This window comes from Telopea speciosissima, chromosome 8 (genome assembly GCF_018873765.1).
Source record: "Telopea speciosissima isolate NSW1024214 ecotype Mountain lineage chromosome 8, Tspe_v1, whole genome shotgun sequence".
Lineage (NCBI taxonomy): Eukaryota > Viridiplantae > Streptophyta > Magnoliopsida > Proteales > Proteaceae > Telopea > Telopea speciosissima.
In genome coordinates this window covers 63,328,468-63,347,071 of record NC_057923.1, presented here as the reverse complement: position 1 = coordinate 63,347,071, position 18,604 = coordinate 63,328,468, and the positions used below count along the sequence as shown (strand labels likewise).

General features: G+C 41.4%; 1 protein-coding gene across 2 annotated transcripts in view; it reads left to right on the top strand.

The window, feature by feature from the left end:
* The window catches only part of LOC122672674 (SNARE-interacting protein KEULE-like), a 50,494-nt gene extending 32,692 nt beyond the window's left edge, over positions 1–17,802 (top strand). For both annotated transcript variants that reach the window (XM_043870144.1, XM_043870143.1), the window contains exons 15-22: positions 588–713; positions 814–909; positions 4,538–4,657; positions 4,757–4,837; positions 16,152–16,351; positions 16,496–16,586; positions 16,677–16,766; positions 17,475–17,802. In XM_043870144.1, the coding sequence (XP_043726079.1) occupies positions 588–713; positions 814–909; positions 4,538–4,657; positions 4,757–4,837; positions 16,152–16,351; positions 16,496–16,586; positions 16,677–16,766; positions 17,475–17,528 (858 nt within the window). In that variant the 3' untranslated portion in view covers positions 17,529–17,802. The remainder of the gene's footprint in view (positions 1–587; positions 714–813; positions 910–4,537; positions 4,658–4,756; positions 4,838–16,151; positions 16,352–16,495; positions 16,587–16,676; positions 16,767–17,474) is intronic.
* The last annotated feature ends 802 nt before the right edge of the window (positions 17,803–18,604 follow it).

The window sequence follows — 18,604 nt, the reverse complement described above, 5'->3', positions numbered from 1 at the left end:
AGGGTGCTAATCGTAGGAGGATATCTAGAGCCCTCCTAACTTCCTAAGGTTTATCATGATGCTTGCTCCTGCTGCAAAAATGTTAATTTTATTCCTCTTCTCCCAAATCTGAAAATTGTATTTGGGGTAAATGAGTAAATCTATATAAAAGACTCGTAAAACTCAGGCCTAGACAATGGTTCTTTAATTTTGTCTTGGATTTTAATCTAACTTGGATCAGGACTCTTACACATGAATAAGATCCCCAAACTCCCAAAGTTTGTGGACCCTCGGACCTATTCAGTGGGGTTTATAGTTCTAAGAACTGCACCCACAGAAAATGGAAGCCGAGACCCATAAATTAATGAAATCACTGAGAAATTTTCTTATAAAACCTAATTGATGCCTTAGAAGCTCTAGAGGGATGCTCCTGCATCACAAACTCATGACAATTAATTACCTGGCTAGCTTGGTTCCACATTGAAAATATCATTTTGAAGTCTGTTTTTTGCCTGAGTAGATAGATAGATAGATAATGTGACAGTAGTGTAGCTATAGATAATGTGATGGTATTGTAACTACACTCGAAGCTTGTCATCTTGTTGCAGATTGCTGGAAAAATCAATAGAATTATCAGGGAACAAGGGCTTCGAGAACTTGGGCAATTGGAACAGGAGCTAGTCTTTGGAGAGGCAGGGACAAAGGAATTAATCAATTTTCTAAGGACAAAACAGGTGCCTTATTGAAACTTATTTTCAAAATTTAAACTGATGCGCCTACATTTGTACCATATATTTGGGTGTGTTTGATAAGTGAATTGTCTTTTCTGTGCAGGATACAAGCCCTGAAAATAAGTTGCGTTTGTTGATGATTTATGCAGGACTTCATCCCGAAAAGTTTGAGAGTGACAAAGGTTCAAAATTAATGCAGGTAAGCTGCTTTTGTTGTTATTTACCAACAGCTTCCCTATTCTGGTCTCCTTGTGTGGAACCTTTCTATGACAGTATCAAAACTAGCCTTGGCAACATCTGTTTTACCAATTTTTTTCTTGTGTAGAGTTGTAGCTTAATGTCTTTTTTTTGGTTGGACACTGTCTCCTTTGCTCCATGGATTTTTCTAGGGCAGAAAATGCCCCCACTTTTTCATATTGCTAAATTTTCATAATATGTCATATTCATCCTCTTTCCCGAGGTCAGCAACTTGCTGGCATGGGTAAGCCCATGCTGTTCAGGAGCTAGAAATGAGTATACACTTCTGTTTTTATGCCAGCCTGTGAATAGAAACTATAGTCAGCCCCAGCCAGTAGGTCCATTCCACAAGCTTCAGCCATGCTTGTAACTCAAGTTCATTAAATTTCTCATTGTGCTATTGGTGCAGACCCGGGTTGAAATAACCCTTACTGGGCTGCTTGTGGGCCCATCCAAGCGAAGGAGCACTCAAATCCAAGGAAAAATGGCAAAACAGTTATTAAATCAATGTTTACAAGAGGGTGGCAATTCTGTAAATATTGTGAACAGTGGAAAGATCTTTGGGAAGGCAGGACAGAATTAGATCTAGTTGGGATAAGTTTCTTATTCAGAGGGTAAAATTGGAAGATAAGTTAAAAGAGGGATTTAATCAAAGTTACTTCAGAATAGAGGGGTCGTTCTTTAATTTCAATGAACAGTGCTTTCTTCTAGCTCCCGACAAACAGCAAGGGTGGAAGAACTTCCTTTACTTTGACAAAATCAACTCTCTCATATGATCTCTAATGGACTTGAAATTTTGGAAGGAATTACCTCACAGATCTATGAAATCCACCAGCTCACAACCCAAAACATCAACCAGATTTAAATAAAAAATTTACTGAAGTTAGAACTGGCGGTAAAACAGAACCAACAATGGTTTTCAACTCTGCAACTCACAGCAGAAGGGTCTGTCCGGTATGATACCTTGATGTTTGAATCATACATGAAAACCTTCATACCTTGATGTTTGAATCACACATGAAAACCCTACCCTCGACCAAAATCTCATGCCAAACTGTTCAGTAATGGTGGAGATCGAACTCAACAGTTTGGGCTACCAGTACCACCTAGAAACAGGGAACCATGTAGTTATAATGAAATTGGAACTAAAGAAGTGGAAGAGAAAGAAATACAGGAGATAGAATGGAGATCAAACCTGGAAGAAGAACCGGCTGATTCAGACGAAAGAAAAAGAAGAAGAATTGAAAATGAGAGAGAGAGATATGCACAGCTCACGGCATCCATGCTTTCAACCAACATAAAAATTTCATTCCAAAAAAACTGATCTCCATCGTGGGAGTACATGCTCTTTTATAGAATTAAAAGAAAATAAATCCTATTCCTACTTTGAAACTGAAATAAAAAAATCCTAATTGAAACGGAAATAGAATTAGACTCTATTATGGACTCAAATGCTACTATCTACGGCCGAAATAAAGAAGAAAAATAGATAAAATAATTCCCAACTAATCCAACGCCTATGCGAACCAAGGCGATGGAGGGGGCTAAAAACCAAGACGACACCAACAAGGCGACAAGGCATCTCCTAGGCGACCAAGGTGGTTACAGAAATCAAGGCGAGAGAAAGGCGCCTGGATGCTTAGGGCGACAGCGACGCTTTGACAACTATGATGCCGATAGATATTATCCGAACCTGAAGATGTAAAGCCAACTGGATCCCCCATTTTAGCCACACTCCGCTTCTTGCTCTCTCAAGCTATATAGTTACCTACTTACCTTGATAGAGATTGGCTGTAGTCATCGTTGTCAAGGCAACCCAAGGCGTTGGAGGGGGCCTGGACGCAAGGCAACAACAACAAAATGAGCAAGGCATCCAAGGCGCCTACCTAGGCGATGCCTTGACAACTATAACTGTAGTAGAAGCCTAGAAACTTTATTTGAGGCTTGTCTATTCCAACCAACAATGTCTAGCTTTTATGATTACATGCAGACAAATGTTATTACGACTTGAATGTAAGCAGTTCATGGACCTTTTGCTTTGATGGTGAATTGGTGGTGTAGATCACAGGTCCATGTGTAGCCGTAGGAACAAGGCCCCAAAACCAGCCCAGTATCGTTGGGGGAGTCAACTGTTGTGGGAGACAGCCTGGTCTGTTGATGTGGTGGGTTTTTGTTGGTTCGATGGAGCATCTCATAAGGCAGACCGGTCCCAATTGTGTGGAGATTAAAGGGAAGATTTTGTTGATATCTTGTGGGCCCCATGACCAGCTGGATGAGATCAGTTTGAAGACAAATGGGCAACTGCAATTTGGGCTGTCTTATTTGTTTTTTTTTTTTTTTTTTTTTTTAATTCAGTTATTTCCTATTTTCATGTAATAGCTAATAGGCTAGTTTCCCATTAGGTATAGGAATTTTATTTTGTTTTGATTTTTAATGGAAAGGTTCTAGTTCAATTGATTGGGTTGTAATTGATGCTATAAATAAAGTATAAGACTGAACAGCACACGACTTGGAGTATTAGAAATTGGCCATGTGCTTGTGCTCCCATGAGTGAGTGTGGTGAGAGACCCGGGACGGTGAGAAGCCCAAGGGAGAGAATGAGAGACCCAATCCCATTATCCCTGTTCTTCTTCTTCTATTTTCTTCCTCCTTTCCTATTCTGGGTGGTACTACCAAGATCAGAGGACAACTTTGCTGAACCGTCATCCCTAACCGGCAGCCCCTGCGATTTTGAGTGTTGATACACCATCTTACAGCGACCCAAACACCAGGTGCATGTTCCCTAAATCCTCCCCTACTGTGATATCGAACCCAGTGACTGAACCTGGTGTCATTGGTTCGCCAATCTCTGAGTGCAGGAATTTTGTTAAATAATCTGATTGCTGTCTTGAATGGTGGATTGCTGGAATCGATACATGGCAAGGCGATGCTACTCCTGGAATTTCAGACCAAACGAAGGCCCTTGGAGGGAGTTCTCCTCATCGACGCTTGCTGGTCTTTCGTATTATGGATTCTATCAGAGGTTGAAGACGATCTTCAAACTCAAACATATTGCCTCCAACCTTTTCCTTTATTATGCTATGTCCTGTTATCTCTTTTTAGTTCCAACTTTGCCCTTATCACTAGCACATTACATTTCAATTACTTGTGTTCCCTCTCTTAAGTTGAACTTCTTTAATTTACGAAATTGCCAATAATAATTGTGGGTTGATTGAGCACTATTATTCTGGTGTACCCATAAGTGATCTGAAAAGGGTTTTCGGACCCCGGATCCGCATTAGTTGGTTGATTGGCTTGATTCTATTTGATATCACATTTCCAGTGGTATTCACTATCGTATAGCCTTATCTCTCCATCACAGTTGTATCTCCATATTGGACTTTCTCTCTCTCTGTCCTAGATTCTCCCCTTTCAATTAGTCATAATATGCTAATATCTGACTTCTTTACCATCAAATAATGTTAGAACTCAGTGAAGGAACTAGGTTTGGCAAAATAAATATTTTCACATGTTATGTGCATTTTGTTTTACATTCTATATCAGTCAGCAAATATTCATTATTTAGGTTCCCTGTGCCATTTTTCCTGCAGTTAGCAAGATTATCAGCTGATGACATGAATGCTGTAAACAACATGAGATTGCTTGAGGGACTGTCGGATTCAAAACAAAACTCAGCAGGGCGCTTCTCTCTCAAGTTTGATATTCAGAAGGTAAGTATAGTAGCAGTATGATTGGTGCAGCTCCTTGCCTGCATAAAGGTCTAGACTGAGTGCCTGACAATGTTTGCATTTTTTTTGTCTAATTACCAGAAGAACCATTCAGCTAGAAAAGAACGAACAGGTGGGGAGGAGCAACAATGGGCACTATCACGCTTTTACCCCATGATAGAGGTATATTCGAGTTCGGGTTGATTATTCTTCATATGTTTTGCAATTGAACTTTCACCATTTAAAGATGGTTTTCTTTTAACTCTGAGCAAAGCCATTAACACCTTGCTTGTATTGTTATATAATTTGTTGAAGTTTCTTTAGTCTTGGTTTCATTTCCAAATTGGAGTCTCCACTCCGTTGTTATAACTTGGCTGCTAACCAAGCTTCATGATTGGGTGGTACACTGGTATTGGTAATAATTCTTGCCTATCATAGTTGTAGGGTTAGTACTTAGTAGAAAGCAGTAACGAACTTATGGCTGCCATAACCCACTTTCCCCCACCCCCTCCCCCTCCCAAAAAAAAAAGAAGGGTAACTAAAGGGGCTGTAGAAGGATGTAGCTTAGCGTTTCAATGCCAAATTCTGGTTTTCATTTCATATTTTTAAGTTCATTCATTTGGGATATGTTATTTTCTCATCACTATGTTGCATCCGATCTGGTCTTCATGAAGATGTATTCGTTTGAAGAATTTATAAGCTATATTCGAGTCCGGGTTGATTATTCTTCATATGTATTGTGTAAGGTATGCTTTATGTATGTATCTGATGCACATGGTTTCAACCTGAAATTGTATATTACAAGTGGCTAGAAAAGGAATTAGCTTCATCCTCAGATGTGAAACTTAGTAACATTGGACAGCTTAAAGGTTTAGATATCTAGGACTGGACTACGAGGAAGAAGTGGTGGGAAGGGTGTTAGGACCGATTAGGGCTTTAAGACGGGGAAGAGATTAGGGAAGGAGAAAAAAATCAGTTACTGTTGAGGGGTTGCGAACAGCACCATTGAATAGTTACCCTGCATAGAAGGGGGAGAGAGATAAGTGCTGTTCTAGAGCTGTAAACAGTACCCATGCATAGTAACACAAGTTAGAGGCATAGTTGTCACGGCGTCACGGCGATCCAAGTCGGTGGAAGGGTGTCACGTCGATATATCGACATGTCGCCCGCCATGGCGTTGCCATGGCGAGCATGTCGACCATGTTTAATTTTTTATTTTCTGTATTTTTAATGTCATTTAGTATGCTATAATATATGTCCTATAACATCAAAAATCAACATGAAAGTGTACTACACTACTACTAGTATACTATGGTTTAATTCATGAAAGTGTAACTAATATCCATTAGTGTATATGAAAGTATGAAAAATTGAAAATATAGATTAACCTGTCAAAATATCGACCGATATGCCAACATATCGTGGTATGGCGTCCATGGCGTCGCCATGGAAGCCATATCGAACGATATATTTACATCCACCATGGCGTAGCTCGATATGCCACCTCTCCCAGCGCCAGGACGCCATGGCGACGCCATGACAACTATGGTTAGAGGTGGGAGAAAGAGATGAAGAAAGAGATAAGGGTGGGAAGATACGAAGGGATCAGATCCTACGGGCTCATATAAGAACCTCTCACTAAATACAAAATTTCATTTCATTCCATTCTATCTTACCCAAAAGGAGTTTTACATCCTTATATGGTAAAAGAGTTACCTGCTTAAGAAGGTAAAGGTAGCTTACTTAAGATGCGAAGAACTTACTTGTTCAAGAAGCTAAAATGTATCTTCCTCAAGAAGTTACTTATCCTCACTCAGTTTTTTAATCCCTAAGAAAACAAAAGCACAATTACAAAAATACCCTGAAGCAAATGACGAAATACCCAACGTAATATAACTAATTACAGAATAACTTTTGTCGTGACCCTCTTGATTCTCAGCGAACCCACCCTCCCACCTGAGTGAAACCCCCCAACATGGCTAGTTTCCCTAAGGTGGTGTTGCCACCACCTGGGCTCCCTCCCCTTCTCTGTGCGGCTTGTCTTGGGGATCCCTGTTCGGCCAATCCAAACAGCCCCAAGGGGAGAGCCTTCTTCTTCACTATGTTTTCCCAACTACCATTGGCACCACCAAGGTCGCTCTTTGCCCGATTGGTCTTGTTATCGAGACTCGAGAGTGTGGGACTCTTGGTATTAGCGCCAAGGTAATACGATCTTGGGTTCTCTCCCTTTCTCGTTTTCTCTTCTTCTTCTTCTTCCCCTTCTTATTTTTCTGATGTTATTCACATGGTATCAAAGCTATAGACACTGTTACAGCTCTTGGTGGGATGGTAGCAAACATGGTATCAGAGCAGGGAGGTCGAGTCCGCTCCTACAGCGTTTTATCTTTAGATTCTTTTTCACTTCGGAAGATGGTCAAGGGATCCAATACCAAGCCACTGCACTAGATGCGCATGTAGTGATAGTAATCGGCCCAGAATGCCTCTGTTCTAGGAAGCAGTGTATCAGAGAGAGAGAGAGAGGAAAATAAATACGATGGAATCACTTTAAAGAAGGATTTCACATATTACACTTAAGCTTGGGGGCTTTTGACTTACAATTATACCCTTAAGTGCTTATAAAATATATTTTAGTTACATTTGAACCTGCTGATGTATACATTGATGCTGCCCTTCCCTAACACAGTTCGAGCTTTTAGGTGAAATGGTAGCGAACATGGTATCAGAGCAGGGAGGTCAAGTGTTCGACTCCTGGGAAGTGCATAAATCGGGTAATGCCACATTAGCTCCACATGCAAGGACCATGGAATCTTGGCCTGCATTTGCGGGGGAGTGTTGATGTATACATTGACGCTGCCCTTCCCTGACAGTTCAAGCTTTCAGGTGAAACGGTAGCGAACAAAACCCTTATTACAGATTTAAAGATTATATTTACAGTTAAGACCTTAGGATTATATGACGTACATTTTAGTCCCTGGAGACTTCTGAGTTCTGACTTGCATTTAAGTTCCGAGAAACTTAAATATAACTTAGCCGACCCTTCCCATACCTAGTTTTGAACAAATTTCTTCTTAGTACTACTTAATTATGTGTAGGTTTGGTATTGCACTTGCCATAGAGGATTTGAATTAAAAAGATGGCGCAAAAGGAATTTGAATCCTCTTTACTCATAGTATAGTGTATTATGCTTAAAACACAAGTTTTGCATGTATATATGCATATCCATCATCTCTTAGGGTCTCTCTGATAATCTTTAAACCCTTATTACAGATTTAAAGATTATATTTACGGTTAAGACCTTAGGATTATATGAGGTACATTTTTGTCCCTGGAGACTTCTGAGTTCTGATTTGCATTTAAGTTCCTAGAAACTTAAATATAACTTAGCCGACCATTCCCGTACCTAGTTTTGGACAAATTGCTTCTTAGTTCTTCTTAATTATATGTAGGCTTGATATTGCACTTGCCATAGAGAATTTGAATAAAAAAGATAACGCAAAAGGAATTTGAATTCTCTTTAGTCATAGTATAGTGTATTATGCTTAAAACACAAGTTTTGCATGTATATATGCATATCCACCATCTCTTAGTGTCTCTCTGATACATCTCTGAGACTCATCTTAAATCACTTCTCCATAGCTAACTCCATGCAAATCATAACAGTGATTCATGAGGGTGATGGTACATTCCAGAATCTGTGACTTTTTTAAGCATTCTAGAGACAAATGAGAATCAGAATTGTAGGATCTCTTAGAATCCCAAAAGCCTAGAGTCAGAATTCCATTGAAATGTGGCCCGAGTTTTGCCTGGCAGTTATGGCCTTGTCTATAAAGTTTTTCTACAGAAAAATTAGAGATCGAAGTGGTTTGATGGACCAAATTGTATCTGAAACGAGAGGTTGGAATTTTCTGTTCATGTGTTTAGGTGTTGTCTAAGGGTGGGGTTTGTTTTCTAGATGGCATTGGTTTTCTAGTTGATATTCGTGTGTTTTGTATGGCCTTTTCTTCTTGGCTTTTAGGGGGTGGTGATAGGAAAAGGATCTTTTAGTGGGAATTATCTTGTTTGGCAGTCATGTTTTGATGGGTTTGGCACTTTTGGTCCTTTTTACCCCTTTTTGGGCTTTCTTTTGCTTTTATTTTTGTCTCTAAGCCACTGGCTTATGCCCTTCACAGAGAGTTTTCAATTTATTTTTCTCTCTCCTGAAAATGAATAGAAAATTCTTTGAGTGGGGTGTAGGGTACCTCAGTGGCTAAGAGAACCCTTGCCCATTTTTAATATGTTGTTTGCCTGTGGAAAAATGAACTAAAAGACCCTAGTTAACAAGATGTTTTTCGAGTTTTATTAATTTCTACTTTTGAGTTATATCTTCTTTATGAATCATGGAAGATGTGCGTGCGTATGCCTGAATCTTACTGGTAGATGTCCAACATCATTAAGATGTCACTAGAGTGCATATCCTCTGATGCACAGAATATAATGATCATAACTATAGTTGTTAGGTGATGCCTAGGCGCCACCTAGGCAAGAAGGCAGACCTTGAGGCCCAAGGCGACCAGTCACCTCTTATATGTTAGGTGTCCAGACCTAAAAAAAGAGTCCTGAGTCTTCCACATGTTATAAATCTTGAGTGTTTCTCATATCTTACCCTTATAAGTTTCTGTAACATCATTCTTACCTCCTTTGTTTTATATTTTGACCTTTAGCACCCACATTATTATACAGGGACATAGTGAAGGGTAAACAACCCTATGCCAGGGGAGTTTAACTCTTCCCCATCTGCTACATGGAGGTAAAAAGATGGGTCCACGAGATAGAGGACATCGTAGCCACCCCAAATTAGCAAAAAGTGGCTCAGAATTTCAAGGCTGTCATTTCTCTATACTGGATAATTTGTAGTCTTTAAAAATTTTAAGTTGGACTTTGAACAACTTTCTTTACTTATAATAAATGATTTCTGTAAACTAAAAGTGTTTCGAAGCACCTATCAACTCAGCACTGAATCATTGGATTTTTCACCACGTAACAATATCAGAACTGGGAATGGAATCAATTTGAACGATGGCAACCCTTCTTCTCCGGCAACCTTTTTCTCCGGTAACCTGATGTCCTAAAACCTGCAGGCAGAATGCCCTCTTCCTCTCCCCCCCTCTCTCTGACTCTCCTCCCGCCTCTGTCCTTCCTTCTGAACATCCCAAATGGAGTTCCCTTTTCAATTCCCCCTACAGTTCTCCCCTCTTGTCTGAAGGACTCCCCCTTCACTTTGTTGCTCCTTCGGTGGTTGGTTCTACTAAGGTAACCTCCTGCTCCTCTGGTTCTCTCGATGACGAAGCTAAGATTTAGGAGTCTTGCGTAGTGGGTCATTTCCTACGTTCAAGACCTTCTTTCCACGTTGTCAAATCTTCTCTTTCCTGGCAATGGAGAATTCTTGGCACTCTTGACACCTACCTCCTTGACAATGGATTTTTCATTGTCAAGTTCTCTGATGCCCTTGATAAGAATCGTGTGCTTGAAGGAGGCCCCTGGCAAGTCTGAAAGAAGCCCATTTTCCTCCGGCAGTGGCATCGACACTTGCAGCTCCGCCGTGTTGATCTTTCTTCTATCCCTCTCTGGGTATCTCTTCCGGGACTCCCTCTCCATTACTGGTGCACCGATGGCCTTAGTGCAGTGGGCTCAGTGCTGGGGAAGCCTTTGTTCTCGAACATGCAAACTATGCGGAAGCTTCGCCTTGCATATGCTCTTATTTGCGTGGAAGTTGCAGCTGATGAACCTCTGCCGTCCTTCATCACTGTGAATGAAGGTAATGATTACTCGTTTGAACAGGAAGTCCACTTCGATTGGAAGCCTCCCCAGTGTTTGATTTGCAAGAAATTTGGACATGACTGAGCTCTCTGTTTTCCTTCCTCTGGCACCTCTCTCCCAACGGAGCTTGCCCCTGCGCCAAGAGTAGAACACCATCGGATCTCTAAAGCTCCCTCTGGGTTTTCTCCCCAAACTAGAGGCCGAACTCGTTCCAGAGTTCACTGCCGACACCGCAGTCATGTTCCAGTGGTCCAACAAGGCAGTATCTTGGGTTCCCCTTCTTTATCCATCAGACAAAACCGATTTGCAGCTTTATCGGAAGAGAACCCTATGGACTCTGGCCCTTGCCCGAGAAGATCCTTGATTCTGCTGCCCCTCGCAGTCGATCCCACATGACATCAACGCTGGCTGATGTTTGCCCTGCCATCTCTGGTGATGGTTCTCTTCCTCGAGAACTGTCAGTGGTTTCGCAACCTTTGCAACCTGGTATTCCTCTGGAAGACGTCCCTTCTCCTGCGAGAGACCTCGTCACCTCTCCTGTTAGAAACCCTGAGACTTCTCTTTCCCTGCCTCTCCCCGATTCTTTCCCCTTTAATGATAACCCCTCTCTTCCTCCTTTGGTGGGACCTACATCCCTCTTGTCTCCTTCCCCTTCCCCAACTCTTGTGACCCAAATCCCTAAAAAACCCTCCACAAAAAAAGCAAAAACCCAAAAGAAAAAAAAAACCCATTAAGTTTTCTACCACTGGGACCCCCTCTCCTGTCTCGTCCATCTCCCCTCTTAACCCATTTGGGTCGGGTCTTCGGGTGCTGGACTCCTTGGTCGCCAGTTTGGATTCTTCTTCCTCCGACCCGAATCCCTTCCTCTAACCAGTAATCCCTGCAACTCCCCTGTTCTCTCGTCTCCTACTGGTTTGAATTCCCTTGCCTGCTCCTACAATCGGCGACACCGTAGCTCCTCCGCGTCCCGAAGTGTCATGTCCCGGCTTTAGGGGACTAAGGTGCAATCCCTCTCCCTGCTCAAATGAATCTCGGTCTTGTGTGGAACACTCGGGGTCTCAATTCCCCTTGTAAACACGCTGCTGTTAGATCCCATATCCGCCATCACCAATCCACCTACTGCTGCTTGCTTAAATCTCATGTTAAAGAACCAAATGCTGCTAGGATCTCAAACTCCATTGCTCCCGGTTGGTCTTTCTTATCCAATTATTCCCACCACCCTGATGGCCGTATATAGGTGATGTGGGATCCCTCAAAAATCAAAATCTCCTTGGTTTCCTCTTCGGCCCAATTCATCCATTTAAGCTTCTCGGACTGTCTAAACCAATTCTCCTTCTTTTTCACTGTTATCTATGCCTTCAATTGCCCTATCCTAAGGCAGTCTCTATGGGATGATCTCCGCAATATTGCTGGCCTTATAGGCCCTTTCCCTTGGGGCATTGGTGGAGATTTCAACGTGATCAGATTTGGGTTTGAAAAACAGGGAGGTGACCATTTGGATCTTGACTCTACAGCTGCTTTTAATGACTGTATTGAAGACCTGGGTATGGATGATCTCCGCTGGATTGGCCCTTCTTTCTCCTGGAGCAATAAAAGGGCTGGTCTCTTCCGTATTGATTGTAAGCTTGATCGTGTTATTGTGAATGAAATCTGGCTGGCTTCCTCTCCCTCTTCCTATGCCAACTTTGACACCCCTGGAATATCTGATCACAGTCCCATAGCTTTATCTATCCAACCTTACAATTCCTTCGGTTCCAAACCTTTTAAATACTTTGACATGTGGTCCTCTTATCCCTCTTTTCTCACCACTGTCAAGGATGCTTGGGACAAGTCTGTTCAAGCTTTCTTCTCCCCCCTTCTTGCTTTGGCCAGGAAGCTTAGGAATGTGAAATTTGCCCTCAAAGCCTGGAATACCAATTTCTTTGGTAATATATCCCAGAATGTTCAGGACTGCAAAGACAAACTTGCTACCATTCAGTTGCAAATCCAAGTGGATAATCTCAATAGTCAACTTGCTGCTGATGAAAAAGCTGCTGCCCTTGAGCTATCTTTGCTTCTCACCCAAGAGGAAAGTTTTTTAAGGCAAAAGTCCAAGATCAAGTGGCTGGACCTAGGGGACTCTAACTCAGCCTACTTCCACCGCTCTATGAAATCTAGATCCAATTTCAACTCCATTTTACAGATGGATGCTCCCGATGGTTCTCCTGTTACTAATGTGAAAGATATCCAAGACATGGCTGTGAACTATTTTAAGGACCTTTTTACTGGCCCTTTGGATGCTGCTGATCAGATTCCTGATCATTTGTTCAACAAGTTCATTCCTAATGAGCTCATTCAGTCCCTTAGTGCCATTCCTATGGAGGAGGAAATTATTGCTGCTATCCACTCTATCAAGTTGAACCGGGCTCCTAGGCCAGATGGATTTAGTATGGGGTTCTTCTTAGCTACTTGGGATATCATAAAGGATGATCTCATCAAAGCTATTAGAAGTTTTTTCTTCAACCCTAGTCAGATTTTAGGGGTGAACCATACATTTCTTTGCCTCATTCCAAAGGAGGGAGCTTCTGTGATGTCGGATTTCGGGCCCATTGCCCTCTGCAACTTGATTTACAAATTCATCGCAAAAATCCTTGCTTTCAAACTCAAGACTGTTGTGGATCTCCTTGTCAGTGAAAACCAGTTTGCCTTCATCCCAGGTAGGAACATTTCAGATAACATCCTCTTGTGCAATGAGATAGTCAGAGGTTTTGAGAGAAAGAATCATGACCGAGCTGCTTTTATGAAGATTGATATTCACAAAGCCTTCGATTCTTTGAGATGGGATTTCATTGCTAAAGTCCTGGCCAAGATGGGGTTTTCTCTGGTCTTCATCCATTGGATTCATTGTTGCATTTCCTCCCCCAGGTTCTCTCTGCTTGTTAATGGAAGCCTGGCTGGCTATTTTGCTTCTACTGTTGGTGTGCTCCAAGGCTGCTCTCTATCCCCTTATCTTTTCACTTTAGCTTTGGAAATCCTCTTTCGGGAAATCCAATTATGTACTGATCAGCAGCTCATCTCCCCCACCCCCAAATGCAAAGCCCTCAAGCTATCTCACTTGGCATTCGCGGATGATCTCATGATCTTCTCTAAGGCTTCCATTAGTTCCTTTGAGTCTATCATGAACTGTTTGCAGCATTTTCAAGCTTTATCGGGGCTCCAGATCAATCCTTCAAAGGCCCTTCTTTTCTTGGCTGGGGTTCCTAATGTGGACAAAGCTGCTTTGAAGGAAAAATGTGGTTTCTCTGTTGGTCAGCTCCCAGTTAAATATTTGGGCCTTCCTTTGATCCCGACAAGATTATCGGCTCATCACTGTACTCCAATGCTAGATCTTATTAGGAAAAGACTTCAACTTTGGAAAGGCAAGCTTCTCTCTTATGCTGGTCGCTTGGTGCTCGTCAAGTCTATGCTACAAGCTTCCTACATCTACTGGTCTAGAAATTATGGGTTGCCTCGGTCCACTATCAAATCTTTGGAATCCCTCATGTCTTCTTTCCTATGGAAAGGAATTGATGCCTCAAGGTTTCTTCGGCTAGCTAGTTATGATTCAGTTTGCCTTCCTTTAGTGGAAGGAGGTTTGGGTATCAGAAGGATCAAGGATGTGAATTTGGCTGGCATCATCAAGTTGATTTGGAAGAAAAGTATCTGGGTGGATTGGATCTATTCTGGTCTCCTTCTTTCGGATTCTATTTGGACAGTTCACATAACTTCGAATGCTTCTTGGGTTTGGAGCAAAATTCTTGAATCTTGCTCCGTGGTTCTTGGATCTATCCAATCCCACATTGGTAATGGGAATTCCACCTACTTGTGGTTAGATCATTGGCACCCTATGGGAATTCTCCTTCATCAAGTCAGTCCTAGAACTATCTATGGCTCTGGGCTGCCTAGAAATGCTCTGGTGGCTGATATTTTAAATGCTAATGGATGGGATCCCCTAGGTACCTCAAACCCTGTGCTTACTTCTATTTGGAACTTATAGCCATCTATTCCCAGAAGATCCCTCCTTAGGGATGACTGTGTCTCTTGGCTGCCAAGTTCTTTGGGTATTTTCAGCTCCAAATCTGCTTGGGATCTTGTTCGGTCTCGCCAATCTCTTGTTCCTTGGAGGAAACTTGTTTGGTTCAAACATCATATCCCCAGCCACTGCTTTACGGTCTGGAGAGTCTTCTCCAACTGCCTCCCAACGCAAGCTTTTCTTCTCCCAACGCAAGCTTTTCTTCGGTATCTTCACATCCTTGTTTCCCCTAATTGTGGTCTTTGTTGGAATGGTATTGAGGATTCCAATCATCTCTTCTTTGAGTGCCCTTTCTCCTGCTCTATCTGGAAAGGCATCCTTGCTAAATGCTGGCCAAGAAATCGGAGGATCCTTCCTTTGGACAGAGAATGGCTTTGGGTTGATATGATTTTTGGAGGTTCTACTCTTTGTTATGTGGTTGGAAAGCTCGCTTTCTCTGCTGTCATCATTCATATTTGGATGGAGCGTAATCTTCGGAAATGGACCTCCAAATCTAGATCTATCAATCAAATTTGGGATTCCATCTCTTTTGAAATTAAAACCAAACTTAGTTCGGTTGCTCTCTCTTCTTGTAATGACACCCTAAGGAACAGGCTCATTGTTGTCTCCTGGGGTCTTTCCTCTATCTCTCTTTTAGCTGCGGGCTCCCTTGTTTGAGCTTCCGCTGTTGGTCTTTGGCTTTTCTCCCTTCTTTTTGATGGCTGTTCTTTTTTTTCCTCTTTAGTAATGAAATTTTTATTCACCCAAAAAAAAACTTTACTTATTCTGGGCTGAGATTTTAGCAGGAAGATAGGTGTATATCCTCTGACCAAGGAACCTAAAAACCCTATGCCTGGTGCCCGGTGGTAGTGTAAAACTTAACATATAGCATTTATAAGAAAAAAGAAGTAATTTAAAAATATGGCCTGGGCTATAAAATGTGGCACTTGGCTTGGCTCCTTGTCCTGGCCTATGTTTTTTTTTTTGTTTTCTAGGTGATTCAAAAATTCATTACCTTTTGGGTATAATTTAAAAATTCATTACCATAGGATGGAAAAGGAGAAACAAGAGGCCCCGCTAAGGAGAAGAAGGGAAATACAGGAGAAAAAAAATACAAACAGACTGAGCCCATTTTTCAGTGAGAGGAGGAAGAGGGCTGTAGAAGGGAGAGGGACAGACCCCAAGACAACAACAATATGCCTGTTCCTTGGGGAATCAACACAACTAGAGGATACTCTATAGCAAGCTTGCTCTTGATGTCAAAGGAGATGGAGTCATGGTCTATGTTGTGCCCAGGTGTAATGGTAACTGGCTACCATCTTGGCACCATGACAACTATGGTAATCGCTGGAGCCTTGATCATGTGAAAGAGAAACTAAGGGGGTTTATTGAAACATTTTACTTGCAGACTATTCATGTTTGTTGGAAAGGGTTTTTTACCTTCATAATACATCGCATGATGTCTGAGCTCATGCCCCTGACAATATCTAATAGAATAGGTTTGACCAGGTGTAAATTTCTTTTACGGTTATAAGAACCTCTATATTATGATATAGTAATAAGATTTGTACTCTTCAATTTACCACCAAAGTATCGGACAAGCTGTAATTTGTATCTTCCCCCCCCCCCCCCAACCCCAAAAAAAAATATGACATTATTTCCATGTTCCAGGAGCTGATTGAAAAACTTAGTAAAGGTGAACTACCAAAGAATGAATATCCATGTATGAATGACCCGAGTCCAACAGTACATGGAAGCACACAGGGTGGATCATCAGGACAGACGAGCCAAGTTTCAACTGCTCATTCAATGCGATCAAGGCGCACTGCCACATGGGCTCGTCCACGTAGTTCTGATGATGGATATTCAAGGTATTAATTTGTCCCCTTCACGTTGTTCTAGTATGTTATGCGGGCTACCAAATTCATTAGCTTGGTTCCTGTTCTTGTACTACCATGAACTTCCATGAGTCCTGTATTCTGATAAAGATAATTGCTCTATGCTGTCTCATATAGCGACTCAGTACTGAGGCATGCATCTAGTGATTTCAAGAGGATGGGCCAGCGTATCTTTGTATTTATCATTGGTGGAGCCACTCGATCAGAGGTAAGAAAATCTTGGATTTTCATGTCTTGGTTGTCTTGTTGTATTCTTTTGGTGTACAAGTGGTTCTTACTAAATGCCTTTTGTTATCAGTTGCGTATTTGTCACAAGCTGTCAGGAAAGCTTGGGAGGGAAATTGTCCTGGGTTCTTCTAGTCTTGATGATCCTCCACAGTTTATCACGGTAATGAAACCCTAAACACTACTTTTGCTTGATTCTAAGGAAGTCCAGACTTGCTTTTTTAAGGTTTTTTTTTCCTGCCAAACAATTGGTCATTGGACCTTCATTCTTCTTTGCACTTTGCCTTTTGCCATTGTGATTAGAGGCCCACTCTCTTGCTTCCCTCATATTATTGTTATATTTGTAAGTTGATACATTTGGCAAAGGTTGTTGCTGATCTGAAGCTTTCATTCCAGGCTATTTCATTACCCCACTCCAAGCTTGAGACAGATGAGACCCAGTTCAAATCCATATGGATCACAATATTTCCATTAGTCTGACTGTGATCCATAAGGATCCATAATTGCTCAAAATACCGAAATAGATCTGAATACATCTTGGTTAGTTCTAGGTACTAGTGTGTTCCAACTGTTATATATAAGCCATAATGCAAATCTGAATCCTGATGTCTGAATGAGGAATGCATTACCAACCTGAAATTCAAATAAACCTCATCCTGGGATCCGGACCCAGGTACTATTTACAGGGTTTGTAGCTGATCTCAGATATGACGACCTCAATTTTATTCCCCACCTCATTCAACCTGCTCTTGTCCATACCATGATTCTCTGTCATTTCATCTGCTTAACCAATGAAGGCATCTTAACTCTTAAGTGTAATAACAGTGAAAGGTCAGGCCTAACATCATAATGCTTTGGATTTGACTTGCAGAAACTGAAGATGTTGACAGCACGTGAACTTTCAATTGACGATCTTCGGATTTAAAAGAGAGAATGTTTTGAGATGCTTGCACTTCACAATGCAAGCAGGCTGGTGGTGTTCACTATTGTAAGCATAGAAAAATGTTCCTTATACCTTTATTTTTATTTTTTTCATTTAACCTTCAACCTAGAACTCTTACTAAGCTGATTGAGAGCTTTGTTGGAAACATGTGGTAGTAGAAAATTGGAGTACAAGTCCTGCTTTCTCTAGTACCCTTCTGAACAAATCCTTTCGACTCATGTATTCTAGTGATGTAATTGATAGCTGAAACCCCTAAATAATCTCAGGAGATAGCAGGTAAATATCTAACTGAATCTAGAAACTTGAGATGTGCAAAGCTCAGTTCAGATCCCAAGAATCCAATTGATAGAGCAGTTCAGTAATCAGTTATGGATAAAGGGACAGCAATAAAAGCATGTTAGACCAAAATGGCCTTTAAGTTAAATCAAAACCTGGTTATATTTTTGACAGTAATTAAGGTGGATGTATTTTTAACTAAAATGGGTCAGATTGTTGAGGATCGACGGTGAAATACCACCGACCGCTAGAGACCGATCATAGTTTACCATTGATCATCGACCACCAACCATCGGAGATCATCTTCCAACGATTCAAAAGACAGTTTTCATAGGTTGCCTTAGAAGCTAGCTGTTCTACCAGCCCTATAATAAGAGGGGGAAAAGTTTCTAATCCCATACCTCAATACATATCAGAGTTAAGTAGTTCATTGATTCTAAGTAGTTTGAGAAAATCACAGTATGTAGACAAGAACTGCACACCATCAGATAACTTACATATGCATCAGTATTAAAGGTTTCCATAATCTCCTCGAACCATCATTACAAAGTGAGCCACATTAAATCGGATTTTGAATATTAGGTTTTCATCATGTTATCAGCCTAATGGGGCTCACTTTAGTGTATGGGTGTTAGATTGGGCCAGCCTAGTATGGGATAGGGTAAAGGACTTGATTTAATGCGTTTCATCAGTTTTAGAGTTTTTGACGTATCGATAAAGTACCTAACATTTGGTATCAAAGCTGGACACCACGTCACAGGTTCAAGTCACGTAAAAAGCTA